The 23,127-nt window shown below is 40.8% G+C and overlaps 1 protein-coding gene across 1 annotated transcript in view; it reads left to right on the forward strand.

Annotated features, from left to right (window-relative positions):
* carmil3 (capping protein regulator and myosin 1 linker 3) overlaps positions 1-23,127 on the forward strand; it is a 94,542-nt gene that overhangs the window by 67,685 nt on the left and 3,730 nt on the right. The window contains 14 exon segments of the mRNA XM_061694237.1: positions 611-709; positions 897-1,016; positions 4,102-4,215; positions 4,703-4,878; positions 4,960-5,047; positions 8,496-8,621; positions 9,291-9,357; positions 9,504-9,676; positions 10,533-10,612; positions 15,096-15,215; positions 17,397-17,565; positions 20,883-21,258; positions 21,735-21,838; positions 21,944-22,160. Of these exon segments, the coding sequence (XP_061550221.1) occupies positions 611-709; positions 897-1,016; positions 4,102-4,215; positions 4,703-4,878; positions 4,960-5,047; positions 8,496-8,621; positions 9,291-9,357; positions 9,504-9,676; positions 10,533-10,612; positions 15,096-15,215; positions 17,397-17,565; positions 20,883-21,258; positions 21,735-21,838; positions 21,944-22,160 (2,029 nt within the window).

The following is a 23,127-nucleotide window of genomic DNA, read 5'->3' on the forward strand; positions in this document are numbered from 1 at the left end:
TCATTATTGCGTGTCTGTAATGTGGCTACTGTCTAATTTCAAAGTAAATGGCATTACGCAGTAACCGTTATTTTCCATTTCTTCATTATTCAGATCAACTCAACTTGTTACACTTGCTAACACAACAGTGTCATCTAACTGTGGACACACGATACTACTGCTAAACCAAGCCATCTTGCATACAAATGTTGTTGTAGCTGATAAATGTTTTGTTGCAGTGATTTGTTTTATTGTCATTCCAACCACATCTCATCCACCACAGGCTTGAATGCAATGAAAACAATGTTTGAAAATATTCTTGAGGCAATCTTTTCTTTAGTAAGACTCAAAATGCACAGTATATTTTGCCATTATTTAGATTTAGGTTAGGGTTATCATTTGGCTGAAGTTTCCAAGTCTTTAAACGCTTTATTCCAGCTGTGATTACATAATATCATTAGACAGCATTTCCACCTGCGGAAAGGCATCCAGCTAATTTACAAGGCTCAAAGTTCTCCTCAGTCTCCTTATTACCATAAAAATTGCCTTTTTTTTCCCACCACCCAGTCATAAGCTATGCTCTGTAAACACCTTCTAGCCTCCCTGTGTTTGTGTGTGTGTTTTATGACAGATCCAACGTGCCCTGCTCAGAAACAACCAGACGCAGCGTTTCTCTCAAAAGCAAGCTCTTAGACTGCACCTGGGCCTCGTCACCAATACAGCTGAACAGGTCTGTTTTTGTGTCTGTATTTTTGTACACAGCTCTAAATGTAAGTTGGGGTTTCAGAGGACAATATACCTCTAAATCAATGCCCATGTGTTTCTTTATATATATATGTTTCTTTATATATATATATATATATATATATATATATATATATATTTGTGTGTGTCTGTGTGTGCGCGCGTGTGTGTAGGTGATGGAACGTTTGTGCGTGCGGGTGCAACAGCAGATTAGTGTCCTGAAAGGCTCTGAGGAAGCAGAGGAGGTCCAAACAGCCAGGCAGATCCTCAAAGAAGCCAGAAACTCCAGAGCTGTGAGTTGAACAAGAGCATCATTCAATTTGAAGCCCCTTTCCCTTTGGCCCACCCCTATTAAAAGTGTTTGATAGCCCCAGGATGCACTTACACTAGCCCATCCGTATCGTGCTGGGGCTGTTTGACATCTAAAACCTAGGCTGTTTAACTAGATTGAGCACGGCGATGTGGGCTTGAAGTGTGATAAACTTCCATTGGCCCCAGCACGGTTGGAGGAGGTGGGCCTGCTCATGCACGGGCACACATGGCCAACCTGGATGTGTCGTATGATCAATGCTTTTGTTCCTGCCACATTAATAACAACCACCTTGGACAACAAAATTTTAACCACAAAGTCATGGAAGCTGCAGTAATACATTGTTAAATTTATGAAATGCTGAAGTCTAAATAAATGCAGAGCAGTATTACTGCTGCTACTGCTATTACTGTCCATAAAGGTTATGAACAAAATCGGTGACAAAGGCGAGCCTTGGCGGAGTCCAAGCCTCACCGGGAACGAGTCCGACTTACTGCCGGATATGCGGACCAAACTCTTGACACCGGTCGTACAGGTACCGAACAGCCCGTATCAGGGAGGTTCGGTACCCCATAGTCCCGAAACACACCCCACAGGACTCCCCGAGGGACACGGTCGAACGCCTTCTCCAAGTCCACATGTAGACTGGTTGAGCGAATTCCCATGCACCCTCGAGGACCCTGCCGAGGGTGTAGAGCTGGTCCAGTGTTCTACGGCCAGGACGAAAACCACACTGCTCTTCCTGAATCTGAGATTCGACTTACCGACGGACCCTCTTTTCCAGCACCCCTGAAGACACCTTACCAGGGAGGCTGAGGAGTGTGATCCGCCTGTAGTTGGAACACACCCTCCGGTCCCCTTTCTTATAAAGGGGGACCACCACCCCAGACTGCCAATCCAGAGGCACTGTCCCCAATGTCCACGCAATGTTGCAGTGGTATGTCAACCACTACAGCCCCACAACATCCAGAGCCTTTAGGAACTCCGGGTGAATCTCATCGCATTGAGGAGGTCTTCGAAGTATTCTCCCCACCGACTCACAACGTCCCGAGTCGATGTACGCAGCGCCCCATCCCCACTATACACAGTGTTGATGGTGCACTAGCTTCCCCCTCCTGATACGCCGGATGGTGGACCAGAATTACCTCGAAGCCATCCGGAAGTCTTTTTCCATCGCCTTACCGAACTCCTCCCTTTCCCGAGTTTTGCTTCAGCGATCACCAAAGCTGCATTCCGCTTGGCCAACCGGTACCCATCAGCTGCCTCAGGAGTCCCACAGCCCAAAAAAAGCCCGATAGGACTCCTTCTTCAGTTTGACGGCATCCCTCACTGTTGGTGTCCACCAACGGGTTCGGGGATTGCCACCACGACAGGCACCGATCACCTTTTGGCCACAGCTCAGGTCGGCCGCCTCAGCAATGGCGGCGCGGAACATGGTCCACTTGGACTTGATGTCCCCCGCCTTTCCCCGGAACGTGAGCAAAGTTCTGTCTGAGGTGGGAGTTGAAACTCCTTCTGACAGGGAATTCTGCCAGACAGTTCCCAGCAGACCCTCACAATACGTTTGGGCCTGCCACGTCGGACAGGCATCTTCCCCCATCAACGGTGCTAACTCACCACCAGGTGGTGATCAGTTGACAGCTGCGCCTCTCTCTTCCCCTGAGTGTCCAAGACATGCGGCCGCAAGTCCAATGACACGACCACAAAGTCGATCATCGAACTGCGACCTAGGGTGTCCTGGTGCCAAGTGCACGTGTGGACACCCTTATGGTTGAACTTGGTGTTCGTTATGGACAATCCATGACAATTCAATAACAGAACACCGCTCGGGTTTTGATCGGAGGGGCCGTTCCTCGGAATCACGCCCTTACAGGTCTCACTGTCATTGCCCACGTGAGCATTGAAGTCCCCCAGCAGAATGTTGGAGTCCCTAGCGGGAGCGCTCTCCAGCACCCCCTCTCAGGACTCCAAAAAGGGTGGGTACTCTGAACTGCTGTTTGGTACATAGGCACAGACAACAGTCAGGACCAATTCCGCCACCCGAAGGCGGAGGGAGGCTACCCTCTCATCCATCGGGGTGAACCCCAATGTACAGGGGCAACTCCAGAGTGGAAGAGAGTAGTCCAACCCCTCTCTCGAGGACTGGTACCAGAGCCCAGGCTGTGTGTGGAGGCGAGCCCGACTATATCTAGTCGGAACTTCTCGACCTCACACACCAGCTCGGGCTCCTTCCCTGCCAGAGAGGTGACATTACCCGTCCCTAGAGCCAGCTTCTGTAGCCGGATTTCGGATCGCCAAGGTCCCTGCCTTCAGCCCAGCTCACACTGCACCCGACCCCCTATGACCCCTCCCACAGGTGGCGAGCCCATGGGAAGGGGGACCCACGTTACCCTTTTGGGCTGTGCCCCCGTGGGTGCAGGCCCGGCCACCAGGCGCTCGCCTTGGAGCCCCACCTCCAGGCCTGGCTCCAGAGGGGGGCCCCGGTGACCCACGTCCGGGCAAGGGAAACATCTTCCTGAATTTTTCATCTTCATAGAGGTTGTTGGAGCTGTGCTTTGTCTGGTCCCTCACCTAGTGAAGTGAAACAGCCAATGATTTTAGTCCATTCTTTCTCAGAATGAGAGTGCTCAAAGAGGAAGATGCTATTCATGTGGCACAGCTTGAAGCAGGCATCAAGTGCAGGTGGAGATGGGCCTGGCTCTTGTTGGAGGCCAAAACAAAAAAGCAAAGAAATGAGGCAAATTTAATTTTAATCTTAAATTTGTGCATCAACATGTACTTCAGCGGTGTAAATACGTTTTTCTGCATGAATAATTTTAATTTATTTATTTTTTGCTTTATTGTACTCTTCAGAGTCTTCCAGATTGCTTAATTTATGTTAGAATCCAGATCCCCCCTACAATGTTTTTTAAAAAAATTTTTAATTGTATTTTTTTTCACCTTTCTCGTGTCTGATATACGACCTAATTGTATCCGACTGAGTTGTATTAGATTTTAAAATCTGCACCTGTCCTGCCCTCACAGATTTTGTTTTTAGCTGTTATTGAATCTCACCTCCTCTCTCTCAGCTGTATCCTTCCCTATGTGAGCTGGCTCATGTGTTGTCAGTGGATGGCCCAGTCAGACAACGACTGGATACTCTGGCCGGGGAGCTAACAAGGGCTGCTGACAAAGAGCTTCAGGTAGGCTGGGTGCGACTCTGTCGCCATAAAAGACATAAACTAGCAAATGTGTCCTTTATAATATTACTAGTTGTATTTAAAAATACCTTCAATCATATGGCTCTGCATTTAAATCCTAAACCACGTATTTACTTCCATTCTGTTCCCATTGGGATTTATAATAGGAATATTGTTCACCCTAACGGGTATTCAGAGTAATTGTTTCTTCAAATTTCAACTAATTTCAACCTCATTTATTTTTTGCTATTCATTTCAAAGTTGTTGTCATGCTCAAAGTTAGCGTTGATGTTTAGTGATTTTTTTATTTTTTTTTAACAAGTACAGCAGATTTTATGAATTCATGCACATCTTAGTTGTGAGGTGAGGACAGTTAATTTTGAATGATGATTGTAAATAGTGAATATGAGAATTGTTAGCTTGCTGTTGCATTACCGAAAAAATGGTCACACTTGAAACGTAAAGTCCCTAATGCATGATTTGTTTACAGGTGGTCGTGGACTCAATGGTGTCTCTGTGCCGGGAGCTGTGTCCTATGTCCTGCTCAGCTGCTGAGAGACTCAGCCCACATCTCTCATCCATCTCTGAGCAGGTTTCGATCCCTCGCTCTGCCATACGCAGTGCCCTCATGGAACGAGCATCTGAGGATATCAACAAAGCCCTCGAGTAAGAATAAGCACTAGGAAAAAAAGTTGTGACCAAAAGAATGTGAGCTACCCGCACAATTTCACCCCTTCTCTGTCTCAGGGAGGTGAAGTTGTCCGTAGTGTCCTATTTAACAAACTCCATCGTGGATCAGATTCTACAAGAACTCTACACGACCCATAAAACACTGGTACTGGTAATACCCCTTTTCTGCATGACTTCTTTGTAGAGCTCTAGTAAGTAATGTTGGATCACCATATGTTGTAGTTTTATAATAATGTGACCAGCTAGTTTGTGAAAGCAACCTATAGAAATAGTCAGTCCAGCTTCAAGGTACCAAAGTTTACTGTTTCTATCCTGTACGTCATTGCAGTATTTACAACAAACATAATTTGTTCGTTCAGAATCGTCCTGAGCCAAAATTCACTTTCTTCCCGTTTACTTAACCTGTTAAGGCAGAATACTATTTGGGATTGAATTATGATGTAAAATGTATTGTAACTCTACTCCTACTATTACACAAAACTGTGTTCATTTAACCGCTCGATCAAGTTAGTTAATTACCCCATGATCAACAATTTTTTTTAAGAATCAAAACTGCATTGCTGGATTTTTCCTGCTCATGCCAATGAATTTACCTCATTTTTGGGGTGAAATAAAACGTGACATTGAAGTCCAACAGACCAAATATATTTAACTTGCATTATACAACAACACTTGCTATATTTTTTTAACAATGCAATAAACTTGACGGATTATTCAGGACTTCTGCACACAAAGAGGTCCAATCAATCTTTACAGTATTGCACCAACGAATACACTTAAGAAGCAATGTGAGTGTAATAATTATTCTTGAGTCTAAACAATAACACATCTATTGATTGCCCTACAGAGCTGCAGGAGAAAAAGTTGTTTTTAAAAGAGATAGATGGCCTAGCGTTCTCGTTTTTTAAAACATGCACGTATTTTGTAGTCATTCTGCTGTCAATCGATGAGGCATGTCCAGTTAGCGCCAATTGCCATTGTGACAAACAAGCAAGAAGGTTACTGCAAAAAGCATTTGCAGCAACATATTGTGTTAGCGATAACTAAAAATACTGTAATAGTCATGATGTCGCATCCATCCATCCATTCATCCATTTTGCATACCGCTTGCTGGAGCCTATCCCAGCTATCTAATGTATGTTCCACTATTGACCGTCCTCCAGACTATACCTCAAGCTATCACAAATTTAATAGAGGTTTATTTAATTTTATTTATATAGAAGCCATATTTGAATAAACTTTAGGGGACCAGGAACCACAAATACCGTAATTTCTCGTGTATAATGCGCCTCCCCCAGCCCCCCCCCCAAAAAAAATTTCAATAGTGCACATTATACATAGGTATAGGGGCAAATGGAAAAAAACTTTCACATTTTATAAATGTATGCCACCATCTAGTGGTTATGAAAAAGCTTTACACTCTCATTCTAAAATGCGACCGCCACCTAGTGGTTATAAAAAATAAAAAAAGGTGTTGTCTACACTTTAATTCCAATATGACAGGGGTACGTATGACTGCATATATGTACAGTTGTGCTCATAAGTTTACATACCCTGGCAGAATTTGTGAAAATTATTATTTTTTTTTTATTTATTTTTTTTTTTTTTAAATATGACTGATGGCTGAACAACCACCATCATTAATTTCTTTTTGGTTATGTTTTCTTTAATTATAATGCTTTTCTGAAATGCTTGACCGTTGAATTTGAATACCATTAAAATAAAATTAAATGTGTTTTGCCTGGTCCTTCATGTTTTCTTTAAAGAATTGTACCCATCTTACAAATTCTGCGTGGGTAATCAAACATATGAGCACAACTGTGTGTTTTCTAATTTACTAAATAAAAGTAGGACTGTGAATTTCAAAATAAGAGCAAGTAAATTTAAAAAAGGATTATGTGTTCAAACCAAGTGATTAACTTCAGAATAATTCTTTGGGGGAAAAAACTAACAAAATACAGATAATACTTCGTTTTGATCATATAGGTAGAATTAAAATCATGCGTTGTAAAAATGCATTTATACATAGGTTCAAGGGTTTTCCAGACTTGAGGTCAACTTTGGGGATGCGCATTGTATTTTTTTTGTTTTTGTTTTTTTGTCGAATTTGCAAATGAACTCGATTTAGGACCGATTCATTCGTAAAACTAATCACAACTAATACAAGAGTCGTCCGTCTCCCTCTCCGCTCTGTGCTGCTTAGCTCCGGCCGGCCAAACCAGTCGCTCCCATCACGAAGCTCCCGTCACGGTGATCGAAAAACTTGAGCCGCGAGCACATGGTTCCTGCAAGTAGTATATGCTTGTCATGGTTATTATTTTTTTATTTGTTGTGTTGTGTTTTAATATAATCAATTTTGTTGTAAGTGCACCATACAATGACAATAAAGGCTTTCTATTCTATTTAAAGTGCTCTATTAATGAAGTTGTTGTGTCTCAAAAAGCCATACAAGTCCAAATGCATACTGTATACCATAGCTATCAAACTCAAGGCCCGGGGGCCAGATGCGGCCCGCCACATTATTTTATTGTGGCCCGCGAAAGCAAATCATGCACGTCAACTTCCGTGATTTATGCTAAAATCTGTACCCAAATTCCAAATTGTCATAATAAACAATTTTCATAATAATAAACAATAATGTTGAGTTACCAAACCCTTATTCTACAGTAACTTAAACAATACTTGAAGAAACTATTATCCTTGTCTTCTGATTTCAAAAGTAGTTATCCCTCAATTTGTTGTATAATGGTAATAATATGATTTGGTGTTAAACATTTATATGGTTTCACTGTGCTAACGGCCCGCTGAGGGAAATCATAACTACACTGCGGCCCGAGACAAAAATGAGTGTGACACCCCTACTGTATACTGTACTCAATTGTCAATATTAGCAACACGAGTTCAAAATTACATCATCCACCAAGATATTACTGCCTACAATTATTAGTCTGTGACATTGTCACAGATGATTTTATATTTAATGTTTAATATTCTGTTTGTAGTTTGCAATGGGGTAAAACTGCACTTATAATATTCTGTTCTCCTATGTGGCAAATTGGGTAACTCGAATTATTCGCCAGTTTAGTCTGTGTCTGAGTTTAGTAGGGCAGTTTCCATCAGGTAAAACAATGTAAGATGCATAATGATAAATTCCTTAGGTATTTATTCATTTGTATCATTACTGAGAATATAGGGGGGTTATATTTATTTCCCGAATATTTGTTGACCAAATTGCAACAAGAGAGGTCATTGAGTTTTTATCACAATAAAATCCAGATTTAAATGAGGCAACAGGAAAATAGCAGAGTGATTAAGACGTCCAGTGATAAACAACACCTCCTCTGATCTTTTTTTGCTAACTAGTGTTCACTAGTCGCTTGCCTTCTATCTCGTTCCTAACTCTCTCTTCTGCTGCAATCCATCCCATGAGTCTCTCCACTTTGATTGTCAAGAAATTGCTTTTCTCTTAGGTCAGCTCATCAACATTTTTTTTGCTATTACCTTTGTGGGCAACCAGGCAGATACATTTTTCCCCTGATTTCTGTTCGCCCATTTGCCACTGTTATGATGCATGTTTGCATGTGTTGCATCAGCTGCGGGAAGTGTCTCAGACGAAGCGTTGGGATGATGTGGAGATGGGAAGACATACAGTCAGACAGTCCAGAATCGCGGCGTCTCTGGAATTCCCGGATGAAGACGTGGGTGTCAACCTGGGAATAGTAAGTGATAAATTGATAAATTAAATTGGTTACAGTGATAAAAAGTATGTTTGAAATCTAAGGAACTTGGAATTCGGAACATCTAGGATTTTACAGCTATTTTTCACACTTCTGGAAGACTGTTAGTTACACCTGCAGAATCTAAATAGATTCAATACACACAAGCTCCATCTACAATTTACAATGACACTACAGAGCAATTAGTCAATATAGTCTTTGTTGTCAGTTTTGAACAGCTGCATCGCTGCAAGAATATTGGTTTGAACCAAGGGTTTCCTGATGTTTATACACGCTATGTGTATAAACATAAGGAAGTTTTGACTGACAGCAGTTTTGAACTGTGAATGAGATTACCAAAAAAATGAACATTTTATAAATGTTTTGTTTATAGTAGTCTTTGTTTCATTCTTAGCATGCTACTTGTTGGTTCATATCAAATGACCTTGCCCTGGTCTATGTTTTGATTTTTACCTTGTGGAAAATGTAAACCTCTTTTTGATATCAGCCATTTCTCCCTAATAAGCAATGAATTCAGTCCAAAAGCACATAACTGTAATATATTCCGTATTAATTGTGAACAAACATGACTGACTTGTGTTATGCGCCATTAAGGTTTTAGTGACTATTATAAATACACTGCAAACTCATGACGCAATTCCTTGCCTAAAGGACACCATGGCTATAAAGAAGCGGAGCTCCAGAACCAGAAGAATCCGTCCCGTCTCCACCAGACCAAGTGAGTCTTTTACCCAAGGGCCTTCTTTGGATCTTTCTTGATTGAGAAAATCATGTCATTACTTATAGAATTCATTTAATAGAAATGGAATGGGAAACCTAGAGCTTGACAACAATCAGTTTTGCTCCAAATTCACTCTGTTATAGGTCTCGGAGACGAGCCCAGTTCCTCCCCCACACCCTCCGCACATCTTTCCCACTCGGCATCATGGGAGTGCCTGTCCACCCTTCCCACCAACGGCTCGCCCTTGCGCCATATGACGCACGTAAGGCCCCGTCCTCCACGGAGACACAGAGCAGTGCACCTTCCCCCAGAATCTGTGAGTTCATGGCAAATGACATGGCAGTGACCTCTAAAACTTTCTTGAGCTTCATTGAGTTGGAGACAGCTTTGCCCTGAGCTTCTTGCAGAATTTCTGAAGGGGAATTTTGCATCATCATCAACATCATCAATATACTGTGAGGTGTTAAATGATGTTGAACTGATTCTAAACTATTGAGTGCTTTCAATCTAAGCTATATGTGATCTACATCTGTACAGTCTCTCTTTCCACATATTCTTAAGGTAAGAAATTGTTGTTCCGATGGTTGCTTCGTTTGTGCAAAATTTCCATGACAGCGGACCCCCGCTGTTTGTGGGGGTCCGCTCTCATGGAAATTCGCGAATAATTGACACCCGTTATAACCGCATTGGATTTTAATAATTTTTTTTTAACTCCAGAAATCTTTGAATAAGCGGTGATAAACCGCCAACAAGTGTTTTCAGGGTTGATTCCACCCCCAAAAAAGGGAAAATAAAATGTTTAGTCCGCAAATAGATGAATCTGAGGGTGCTGAACCGTGTGTATGCGGGGGTCTGCTGTAATTTTAGTCTAAATGCCAGTGTCGCTTTCAAGACTAAGCTCCTTTTGAATTTAGTAGCTGTTGCCTGAGTCTTTTGTGCAAGGAATAGGGGTCATGTGCCGTTGTCGCCACAGGCACCTTCTAACTTTCCAACTCTGGACATTTGTTCCAAATCACTTCAAATTTTCTTAGGCCCTCTTGATTAAAGTCTGTTTGGGAAAGCGGATTTGATTTTGTTTGCTCTTTTTATGCTAATGGGGGCCTTTCAGCTTTACTGTTGTTGACGCGGTTTATTGGTTATTTGTTATCTTGTTATTTCTCTTTTGCTTGTAGCATTACTTTGAAAACGGAGGGGTCAATACGCTGGATGATGGATTGCCGGACTTCTACAGCAAGAGAGTTCTCCCTGACAGGTAGCAGCATTTTTTATTTTTTTCTTTATTTGGGAAATCATTCAAAATGTATTGGATTAGCTCCGATATTAGATATCTGCTGACAACACTCAACCTCAAGCAAAAATCCCTTGTCAATACAACCTCACATTCAGTCACTTTCGTTACAGCATCCAAACAACTGCAAATGTCATTATTTTGGATCAAATTACCAAGTTTGCTCTGTGACTTAAATAAACCTCTCACTCTGCTGTTCTCTTCAGACGATTTTTGTGTCTGTCAGAAAGCCGCAAATAGTTTTTTTTGTTTATCAAATTCCAACTTTTTATTCTTAACTTTTTTTATTCCCATGTGCACAGCAGAAATGTTAAATAATGTTCTCTAAGTAGTTTTTCTGAAACTACATTTGCTGTGGTGCTTTAACTATCTCAATTGATATTAGGCAACGCAAGCCGTAAATCACATCTTAAAACTCACATCTTAAAGGCACACTGACAAGTAATTTTAAAAAAATAATAATTTCTTCACCATTGCTGCGGTGACTGCAAATCATATACTGAAGCAGGTTATTTTATTGTCTGATGTTTTTTTCAAATAACTCTTGTGCACATTTTGTGTAGTGATTGTTCAAGTTTTTTACTACGTTAAAATGAGCAAGCATTATTAAACCTAGAATGAGAATTAAAAAGGTAAAGCAAAGGTAAAGGTAAAACAACAATCAAAATTTTATTTACAACACTTTATTTCGCTTAGCACAGAAGCAAAGAAAAAGAGAAACAATTACATTCCATGTGACTGTTTTAATGGCTTTAGAAGTTAGCATTTGAAGTGTGATTATGGTTGGTAAAGGTTTTTTTTTTTTTTTTTTTTTTTAAATACCGTAGTCCGTTATGTTTGCGTCAATAAAAAAAAAAAAAAAAACTCTACTACTGTTACGCTCTCAATTTATTTAAATTCCGAATCGAGTTTTCCCAAAGGAAATAATGAACATTTTATTATGATACTTTGCCAGGAAATTGTTAATCATTCATCCATTCCAGGGTCAAACAGTCACCAGCATAAAATTAGTCTCAACTGTACAGTCAAGGTTTTAAGTGTCATTTTAACATTACATACAAATAACTGGGCAGCACTGTGAGCGACTGGTTAGCATATCAGTCTCACAGTTCTGAGGACCTGGGTTTCAAATCCCGGCCTCACCTGTGTGGAGTTTGCATGTTCTCCCCGTGCTTGCGTGGGTTTTCACCCGGTACTATAGTTTCCTCCCACATCCCAAAAACATGTGTGGGAAGTTGATTGAAGACTCTAAATTGCCGGGCTTGGATGTTTTTCTTTGTAAAATAAGGCTTCCATCTTACCACACTACCCCATAGGCCAGACATAAAGAAGACAGGAAATTGTTGTTGCATGCACTAAACACCCGGTACTCAACAGAAATATTGTGTTGGCAGCATCCCTGACCAGTTTTCGTCTCATCTTTTAATCAATTTTGGAGGGATGTCCAGTTTTTCATAATGTTATTGCTTATATTCTCTACTTGATGATGACTGTCTTCACTGTGTTCTGTGTTCTATGCCTTGGAAACTCTTTTGTCCACTTCTCCTGACTGATACCTCAGAACAAGTGAGATCCCTGTGATGATGTGCAATCTCTCTGTGGACCATAGGTTGTGCTGTAAGATGTGACTGCAAAAATGTCAGGAAAAGCAAACTAGAAAAGCTGAACTTTATTTGGGGTTTATTAGAGGCACTTTAAATGGTGGCAGGTGTGTGCAGAAGCCCATGTAACATGACTTTGTATGTGATTGGTTTATTCTGAATACAGTATTTATTTTTTTTTTCAATTGAGTTGTACAGGTTAAAGATAACAGTAATGGTGGAAACGGGTTTTAAAATGAGTTATGTTCGTCTCAGTTTTTTATACCACAAAAACCTGACATTTAGGGGTGTGTAAATGTTTATTTCCACTGTAGGTCTAACATTCAGCTACACACACATTTTTTTTGTAAGGTCTCCATTGCAGTCACAGTGTGTAATACAGATGGTTTTGGTCTACCATGTACCCTTGGATATAGTGAACATGCAAGGCAGGTTGACTCACATAACATAGTAGTAAGATCAAGTTAACGTTACTATGTCAACTAGCTGTATGTATATGTATGTAATTTGGCCAGTTTTATGAAACCCCACTCAAAGTTATCATTAACCTGCACAAATTGAGATCCAATGTAAAATATACAAACTAGTCAGAGAGAGATGAATATGACAAGATACAGTATCCTGTTTGTTAATATGTTTGTAGTTTGCAGTGGTAGAACTACATTGGCTGATCCTGTATGGGACAACATAAGACCGTGCTAGTATACCTAATCAAGAGTCCAGGGGCAATAGCTACTTCTACCTAAGTATAATTTAGAAAAGAACAGAGACACAGTACAGAAAATGGATGGATGGATGCAAATAACTGGAAAAGAGGTTAACTGCCATATAATAAAAATGAAATCGATCTTCTGACCCTTCGATGACACATAGCTACTGGTCCATCACAGTTAGCGCTGTTTCCAGTTTGATGGTCATCATCACACGTTTCCTCTTTGCCTTTAGCAGTACACTCCTGTGCTGGAATGACAAAAATGAATAAATAAAACTTTTGGAAAAACGCGAGAGACCTTAGAATTTAGATGTAACACTTTACATAGAGTACCCGGTTTTATGAAAATAATTATTTCTATCAATAAAATACTACTTCCTAAATTATATGTGGGGATACTATGTATTCCACTTTTTAGTTATACGATAAGACTATAGCAGAAGTAAGTAAGTACGCTCATATTTTTATTATAAGGTGATATGCCAGTGCAGTGCATTTTATAACATTACAGCTGGGTATGGATGGCTTTTTCAAAAAAGCTTTTAAACCCAGAATAGAACGGATTAGTATGTACACATTTGTGACTCAGATGTGCAGTTCAATGGTGGACAGCCGACCGGCAACAACTTCAAGGCTGCCCGACAATGTTTTCATGTCGGTCGTGCAAAAATAAATTGAGGCAGAAATTTCCCATCTGTCAGGCCCACCCTGAGGAAAAAATGTGACAGAAACTCAGATGGACATTTTTCAGTAATATACTGGCCCAAACAAGACATTTCAACTGAGGTTGAGTGTTCTCTCCTGATTGTCATCACTTTAATAATGGAAATGTTTGAGCATTTTTATCTGATCAAAAAATATGACAGGCGTGTACTTACATCCATATCAAATCGGTGCTAATAAACCACGTTAGGCTGGCTGAACCCAAAAGAAAAAAGAAACTGAGTAAAACAAACTGTTAAGAGTTGATTAATCTGTGTGTCCTCTCAGCAAAACTGAATAAAAATGTTGTTGTCAGACATGTTAGATTAGGTTTAGACTATTGGGCTAAGTAACAATGTTAAACTGACTCTGCATTAGCTAGATTTTTCACAGGCAGAAAACACTCGGTTGAGGCACTATCAAAGCTTTGCTAGTGTAGAGGCAAGAAGAAAGCAGCTAAGATGAAGGATGCCAGAACTCTGCTGTACTCCCTGGTCCAAATTTAGCAGCGGGACCATGATAGTGGTCTACATTCCTGGGAAAAAAAAAATAAAAAATTATCAGAGGTGTCTGGGACATGGGACATGAAAACACAAGAACTGCGATGAAATGTCTGCAGGCAACAGTTATACTGTTGTTAAGGTTGAGGTTTTACGTATGTATTGCATTTCTGGAAACAAGAGTTGAAGGCTTGGATTGCATGAGTTAAGAGTCCAAAAAGTAAAAACTGGGAAATGGACATTTTGGGAAATTCTTAACTGTTTTTTTTTTTTTTTTTTTTTTTTTTTTTTGTGTGTGATAGAAAACATAAAAGATGTTGGTTTTTTTTTCCTCTGTGAAATTTTTATGTTCTCACTCTAAATAATTAAAACATTGTTTTAAAAAAAAATCTATACATATATGGTGGAACATAAAGGAAACACTTGAGGCTCCAAACTAACCCTCTTCACTTTTAAATTCATATTTTAAGCCAAGCAACAAAATAAAGTAACTCTAGCCTACTCATTTTTGTGGAGACATGCATCTTCTAGCTGACAACACCTGCTCTGAATGTAGTGAAGTTGCGGGCATACAGAGGTACAAATGCAGCAAGTGAGAGCCTCACTCCATTTAACATTCTACTCTAGTTATTTGCAATATTTACGACAAAGTTTGCTGTTTTTAGTTCAAAATATTACTGCACGAAAGTCAACAAAGTAGGTGGGCCTGAACTAATTGCTCCCACCGCTGGTTGCTGCAAGGTCATCAAATTTTATGATGCCTGCATTGCTTCAAGATATGGACTGGACCGGTTATTCTCAAGCGGTGTGCCACGGCACGGCAATTAGGTTGAATTACACTTTGATGGACAAGGTCTTTATCTGTGTTTTGTGTTTCAATTAGCCACTAATACATTCTAAATGACCCTTGTATGTTTTTCTCTGCTCTTCAGTCAGTTGTCATCCATCCACCAAGCCCAGTCACTGAGGAGGAAAAAGAGACGCAGTATGTTGTCGATTTTCTCTGGTTTCCGCAAGAACCGCAACTCTACCATATCAAACCAGGAGTTAGAGTAAGTCCTATACAGCGCAAGCCTTGATTGATTGCCTAAACACTCTTAATTTATTCCATTGCCGAGCATGCATGTTATTTCGTGTCATGAATATTTTAATGGAAGCAAATCGCTACTCCTAACTGTTCCCTGTGTCGATTTTATAACGATACAGGCATTTAAGTTGCATAATTGTAGTGGTCAAAAAGTAGACAAAATCTTGCAGGCCGGAAATGAGTCCTCTATGGTAGGCTAATTGAAATAACAATGAATGATGGACTAATAATGTCAATAACGGGAAACACAAGCACTTTGCAAGTGTACTTAAACAAAGGATATAGAAACAGTACATCGTAGCATGCTTGATGGTGTACTGTATCGTTATCTTGAACAATACAGTACAGTATTTGCAGGTTACATTGTTTTGTGGTCTTTTATTTCAGTTAAATGTTTAGCAATCCAAAGGCAGTCTTCTCTCCACATCCTTCATTGTGACTGAATGTGCAGGCAGAGGACTACAGTTGGAACCAGATGTTTACATACAGTACACTACATAAAAAGACAGAACCTTTTTTTTTCTCCCACTGTCTGACACGGAATCAGACTAAACGTTTTAGGTAAATTATGATTAATAAAATATTTCTATTTGCTAAATGCCAGGATAATGAGAATAATTTTTTTCCAAACAATTTTTCATTACTTTGTTCAAAGTCAGAAGTTTGTATACAATTTATCAGTATTTGGTACCATTGCCTGTAAACTATATGACTTGTGTAAAACATTTTGTATATCCTTCCACAAGCTTCTCACTTCGAGTCATTGTCCATTTGGAAGAACCATTTGTGCCCGAACTTTAACTTCTTGGCTGATGTCTTGAGATGTTACGTCAGTATTTCCTCATGGTGCCATCTATTTTGTGAAGTGCATCAGTCCTTCCTATAGCAAAACAACTTCACAACGTGATGCTGCCACCCCCATATTTCAAAGTTGGGATGGTGTTCTGAGGCTTGAAGCTCCCTTCTTTTTCCTCGAAACATAATGATGCTCCTTATGACCAAACAGTTAAATTGTAATTTCGTCAGACCACAGGACATGTCGCCAAATCGTATGGTCTTTTTCCCTGTGTGCAAATGCAAACTATAATCTGTCTTTTTTTTTAATGTTTGATTTGGAGTTATGTCTTCTTCCTGGCAGGGTTTCCTTTCAGCCCATGTAAGACCGTGCTAGTATACCTAATCAAGAGTCACGCTCGTCTGACTTGTCTTCAAAATGTGATGTCACAATTGTTCAACAAAACAGATGCAGGAAAAAAGCAACAGTGTACGAACGAGAAGAAAACAGTCTGTCAATAAAACTGATAAATACAAGAAAATGTTGGCTCCATTTGCACAAAATCCTTCAAATTGTCACAAATACACAAGACCTACACGTGGGGCCATATTCTGCAAACACTCGTGTTTGTGCACATGAGCAATATGATGTCCTTTTTGTGCATATGTCTGTGACTTGACGGACTCATACTGTCTACAGTAGAAGTCACATTTGTTTTTGTAATGTGACCGACAACATAAAACGACTGGATTTAATGAAAAATCATAATTGGGCATGATGCCCTGCAGTGTGAACGTAGCCCATCACTTTCTCATGATGTTACATAAAATGATGTTTCAGGTGTGCCTAGTTCGACTACATCCACAGGTGTGTCTCTAATTAACTCAAATGTTGTCAATAACCCTAGCCGAAGCTTCCAAAGAAATGACACCTTCATCTAGGTTTTCCCAAATTGTTCAAAGTCCTCGTAATCTTACTGTAAACTTCTGACTTTGAAGAAAGTAATGAAAAATTGGCTTTTCTCATTTTTCTGCCGTTCAGCAAACACAAAAAAAAATTGGTAATCCTAGTTGACCTAACTACTAACTGCTAATACTGAGAAATAGTATTTTTATATTCCGTAGTGTATGTAAACATCTAGTTTATACTGGATATCATCAGGATATTTTTTTTTTATAAAATATGGTCCATGATACATTCATTAATACGGTCATGTGAAAAAAGATGAATCTACTCTGTAGGTTAAGATAGAATACTAACAATTGAGACATGTTGACCTTCCATTTTTGCTCGCCTGTTAGGTGCAGTCCTTCATACCCGTAAAAGTACTAAATTTAGACTACCGATAACTATTGTTCTTGTCCGTTCCAGCAGCACTTCAGAGAATGTCTACTCGATGATTCAGCACCCAAAGGATGATGGGAGAGCAGATAATTCGGTGCATGGAGCAAACGGGACCATGCCCTCACCTCTGGTCAGACAAGGTGTTCCTTTGCAAGGCTTGAGGCCCACCAGCCCCTCCTACCTCATTCAGCGACAGGTGCAGTCTCAGCAAGGAGTGACGCCTAATCTTTCACATTTTCAGTAAAGCAGACTGTGATAAAGTTTTAATTGTTGTTTTCCTTTAGTAAAATGTGCAATATTTGAGCCAGCTATACAGTACTTCCATACTCCTGCTCCCTTTATTACAGCTAGTTGACATAGTAATGTTAACTTGATTTTACTACCATGTTATGTGAGTCAACCTGCCTTGCATGTTCACAATATCCAAGGGTACATGGTGGACCAAAACCATCATTATTACACACTGTGGCTGCAATGGAGACCTTACAAAAAAAAAAATTAAGTGTAGCTGAATGTTAGACCTACAGTGGAAATAAACAAAAAAAAAACTTTTACACACACCTAAATATCAGATTTTTGTGGTATAAAAAAACGGAGACCAACATAACACATTTTAAAACCCTTTTCCACCATTATTGTTACCTTTAACCTGTACAACTCAATTGAAAAAAACAACTGGTCAGGGATGCTGCCAACACAATATTCTAGTTGCAGGAATTTCTGTTGAGTACCGGGTGTTTAGTGCATGCAACAAGAACTTCCCGTCTTCTTTATCTCTGGCCTATGGGGTAGTGTGGTAAGATGGACGCTATATTTTACAAAGAAAGACATCCAAGCCTGGCTAAATTTAGCAAATATCACGCTTCCCACACACACACAGTCTCCCAAATCAATGTGGAAAAATGTGTTATGGTCTGATGAAAGCAGGGTTGAACTTTCTGGCAGTAATTCCAAAAGCTATGTTGACGCAAACACAACACTGCTCATGACCAAAAGAACACCATTCCGATAGTGAAGCATGTTGGTAGCAGCATCGTGCTTGGGTTTTTTTTTTTTTCATTTGTTTTTTAAGGTGTAGGGAAGTATGAACACCAAACCATCAGGCTTTTTCTAGAAAGCAAAAAAAAAAAAAAAAAAAGGCATGAAAAGCTTTCTGTGCAGATCTGAACTTAAAGGAGGTGCGCAGTCTTAATGGTCCATTTTTCACTAACAGGTGGATTTTATGAATTGTTTTGAATTTAAGAATTTAAATGCGCGAAGCCTACGGTGAAAGCAGTGAAAATGTGGGCCAACGAAGCAAAGATAGAACTTCAAAGCTGTCTAGACTGCACAGACTGGAGTGTCTTTTAAAATTCAGCTGGTAGCCTGGATGAATATAACGACAAGAGGCGTGTGTACCAACAAAGTCATTTCGCACGTTCAATAACAACAAGCCGTGGTTCACTGCCAAACTTAAGCAACTTCGCCAGGCTAAATGCGTATCGAAGTGGTCATAGGGCCTTGGATAATCGCAGTAGAAACCAGCTGACGAAAGAAATTAACATTGCAAAGAGAAACTATGCAGTAAAGTTAGAAAAACAGTTTACCGCTAACAACTCAAAATCAGTCTGACATGCATTACAATTTCTAACCAATTACAAGCGACCAACCCCCCAAGCTGAGAACAATAAAAGACTACCCGACGACTTGAACACCTTCTACTGCAGATTTGAAAAGGACACTTTCACAACCAACACCCACCCAGCCGCACCACCGACCACCATCGCGCTTCTGACCTCTGCGTTGACCATCCATCCACGAACAGGATGTGAGACGCATCTTCAAACAACAAAAGATTAACAAAGCGGCAGGTCCAGACCTTGTGTCCCCATCCTGCCTCAAAGTCTGCACGGACCAGCTCGCTCCAGTCTTCGCACAGATCTTCAATAGATCTCTGGAAATATGCGAAGTACCATCCTGTTTCAAATGCTCCACCATCATCCCATCAAGAAACCTGCAATCTGTGGTCTGAATGACTACAGGCCTGTCACCCTGACATTTGTGGTCATGAAGTCCTTTGAGCGCCTCGTGCTGGACGTCACAGGCCCCCTGCTGGACCCCCTGCAGTTTGCCTACTGAACAAACAGGTCTGCGGATGACGCACTCAACATGGGACTGCACTTCATCCTAGAAATATCTCGACGGCGCAGGACCCTACGCGACGATCCTGTTTGTGGACTTTAGCTCTGCGTTCAACACCATCATCCCAAAACTCCTCTCCTCCAAGCTTCTCCAGCTCAGCGTCTCGCCTGCCATCTGCCAGTGGATTTTTTTTTTTTTTTTTTTTCTGCCAGTGGATTTTTTTTTTTTTTTTTTTTTCTGCGTATCGACAGGAAGTGGAGTGGCTGGAGCTGTGGTGCGGCCGACACAACCTGGAGCTGAACACTTTCAAGACTGGAGAGATGATCGTGGACTTCAGGAGGCATCCTTCGCCGCAACTGCCCTGTACCAACCGTCGAGACCTTCAAGTTCCTGGGAATTAGTCTCTCAGGAGCTGATGTGGGAGAAGTACTTCCTGCGGCTTCTGAGGAAGCACGGCCTGCCACAGGAGCTGCTGAGGCAGTTCTACACAGTGGTCCTGTGTTCTTCCATCACAGTCTAGCTTGGTGCTGCTACAAAAGAGGCCAAACTCCGACTGCAACAGACAATCAAAACTACTGAAAAGTTTGTCGCTATGCCCCTACCCCCACAGACTTGCACACTGCCAGTACTAAGAACAGTGCATGTGAAATCCTCTTGGACCCTCCACATCCTGGTCACCACCACCTCTTCCAGCTCTTTCCCTTAGGTAGACGCTACCGAACAAAGCAAACTAAAACAAGCAGACATTCCAAGAGCTTCTTCCCTTTTGCCATTAACTTCTTAAACAGCTAACCTACAATTCCATTGCAACATGCTGCCAATTTTTTGTCTTGAGTTTGTTGTCACATTTCTGTCGGGCCAATTATATACTACTCATGCACTCACTGTCGTAGTCTCGCCATGCTGCACTATTTGCATATCTGTTGTTGACCAGTACAGGCCACTTATGTGCCTGAGTAGCATCTGCAACATTTGCAGAATCGACATTGTCCCAGATTATCGCACTACTAGTCACTTTAAACTGCATACATTTCTTGAAGCCTCTGCGCCCTTTGTACTATGGTCATTGCACCGGACTATTGTTATATTAGTCATTTCAAACTGATCTAACTGCTAGAGGACTTTACATCTTTTTGCACAAAAATAAATGAATAAATACAATTATACCGGCATGACCACGTTACTGGTAACCTTTTATTGCTCAGTGACTGTTTTTTTTATGTCTCTATGTCTCAAAATATTCTCCGTCAATTGACTGTCTGTTGTCGTATTCGAACGGCTCCAACTACCGCCGACAAATTCCTTGTGTGTTTTTTACGTACTTGGCAAATAAAGATGATTCTGATGTATTTGTTTACTTGCTATCACTGTCTTCTTCTTGTCCTTGGTTAGTCCACAGACCTGGTCAGTATGGTGTACAGCTGCATTGGTGCAGACATTGAGGAATCGGATGCCAGCAGCACCTGTGACACCAAAACGATGGATGAAGTTACCGACAGGTCAACCGGCATATCGGGGGCCACGGCAGACAATCGCACGAACGGCCATGAGGTGTCCTCCAAGCAGCAGGCAGACAGGCTGGCGGAGATCGGCAGGCAGGAGAGGATCGTACCTCTGACTGGCCTGCAGACTGACTCTGACGAGGATGCTCAGTGTCGCGACAAAGGTGCAAGTGGGACTCCCTGTGGTCTGAGGCCTGAGCCGCCACCTCAGAGCACCAAGCCCAGTCTTGCTGCCATGAGGCAGAGACACCTTCAGGAGAGTTTAGGTACTGTAAGTAGTGTTTTATGAAATGTGCCATGTCCAAGCAGGTTGCCTGTCTGCTCTTTAATTTTTAACATTCATATGCTGATGTTAAGTGGTAGTATTATTTTTATTTTTTGTTTCTCTTAATATTAAAACAATAAAAACCTTTTGAGGAAAGAAATAAACACACTGTAGAATTGTGTTAACCGGTTGGACTTAAAGAATTTGACAAATATTACATAAAATATACATTCTCTTCCCTTTGATTCAGTGTGATATATTACAATGTGTGCGCAGCAAGAGGGGATTAAATATTTCGAGTCAATTGTACTTTATTTGTTGGGATCTCCTAACTAGATCTACACACCCCTCACTGCTCTTTCTTGTTTTGAATGTGGGACAATCATGCGGCATTCAGCAAGTGACTTTGATTCTTAGAAATGTGTTAATTGCGTGACAAACTGTAACACACTACTTTTAAAATGTTTTGATTTCCAGCCGAGGCAGGAAGGTTGGAAGCAGTAGAGCAGAATGAAAGAAAACGTGAGGAAAAAGAAAGGACGCAAGGACCTGAGGGACAACGTCCTCTCATTCCTGTCAAGGTGTGTGTCTACAAAGTAAAGAGAGACTTTTTTTTTTTTTTTTTTTTATATCTTCACTAGTGTTTTGAAAATGCCACCTAACCAAACACTTTATCCCATATTCAGCCTAGTCTCGACCTCTCAAGAGACAAAACCTCTCCAGAAACCCCCAAGACTTCCCCCAAAGTCTCACCCATTAGTCAAGAAGGAAGTGAGGCCCAGAGGAGTGCGCCTCTTGCCCAGTCTGTCACTCCGGAGGAAGTCACCAGTAGAGAGTGGAGAAGCCCGCCAGCACCTGTCAAGCCTGAAATGGATTCAGCTGCAGACAGTGTTGTTTGTGAAGGTACGAAGTGTAATCTGTCAGTAAATGTACAGGAAATTGTAGACTGGTTAAAAAAAAAAAAAAAAAAATGAAAATCACACCTCAACACTACAAGCGGTGATTTTCTTTTTTTTTACATTTTTATTTATTTATTTATTTATGTTCGGCTGTTAGGTCAAGCAGAATGGAGGATTTGTATCCCTTTTATGCCGGAACATTTTTACTGTGACACATTGGAGTTTTTAAGCTGCCGCTCTGGTTTCTTAGTATTATAATGAATAAGTGTGGTGGGAGTGAATATGTAAAACATGAAAATCTATAGGACGAGACTGTGAGTGAGGGGATACGCAAGCAATTCGCATATTCATGAGTTATTTGTCGCAATAAGTGAGTGGTCCCAACAGCAAAAAAAGTCCCAGTGGTGTGTGCCTGGGGACACATGCAAGTGAATTGACACCGTTTCACATGCACAATGACTGACAGAAGAACTGTATAATTTGCTCCCAACATGATGCATAGCCAGACACCAGCTTCTGGCCGCATTCCTCAGGAATCTTAGCCCGTTTCTCATGGGGAAAATCCCTCTAATTAACAAATATTTGTGTTTTATGTTTTCCAATTGTCTTCTTCCAACTACCCCCACCACCGATTTTCTACGAAACCACAATACTGTAGTTCTAGTGAAGCCTTGCATTGCACGTTGGAATTGTCAGTGCATTCTGCTATTAGAACACAGTTGGTGAGTTGAACATTATATAGCGGAAACAGTCGTAGGATGCCCAGTGGGGAACATTTTCACTTTGATTCTGCTGTCTGCAACTCAGTCAGTATTGCAAAAGAGAATCTGTTCCCAATTGCCCTACCTTGATAAATAAAGGTTCAACTAAAATAAAAATTGAGATGAATTTGAATGCAGAAAAAATACTTGTTTCATTAGGTTATTACAAACAACTAAAAGTTGAGAGTACATTTCTCCAGTCAACCTAAT

The sequence above is a fragment of the Phycodurus eques genome, chromosome 13 (genome assembly GCF_024500275.1).
Source record: "Phycodurus eques isolate BA_2022a chromosome 13, UOR_Pequ_1.1, whole genome shotgun sequence".
NCBI lineage: Eukaryota > Metazoa > Chordata > Actinopteri > Syngnathiformes > Syngnathidae > Phycodurus > Phycodurus eques.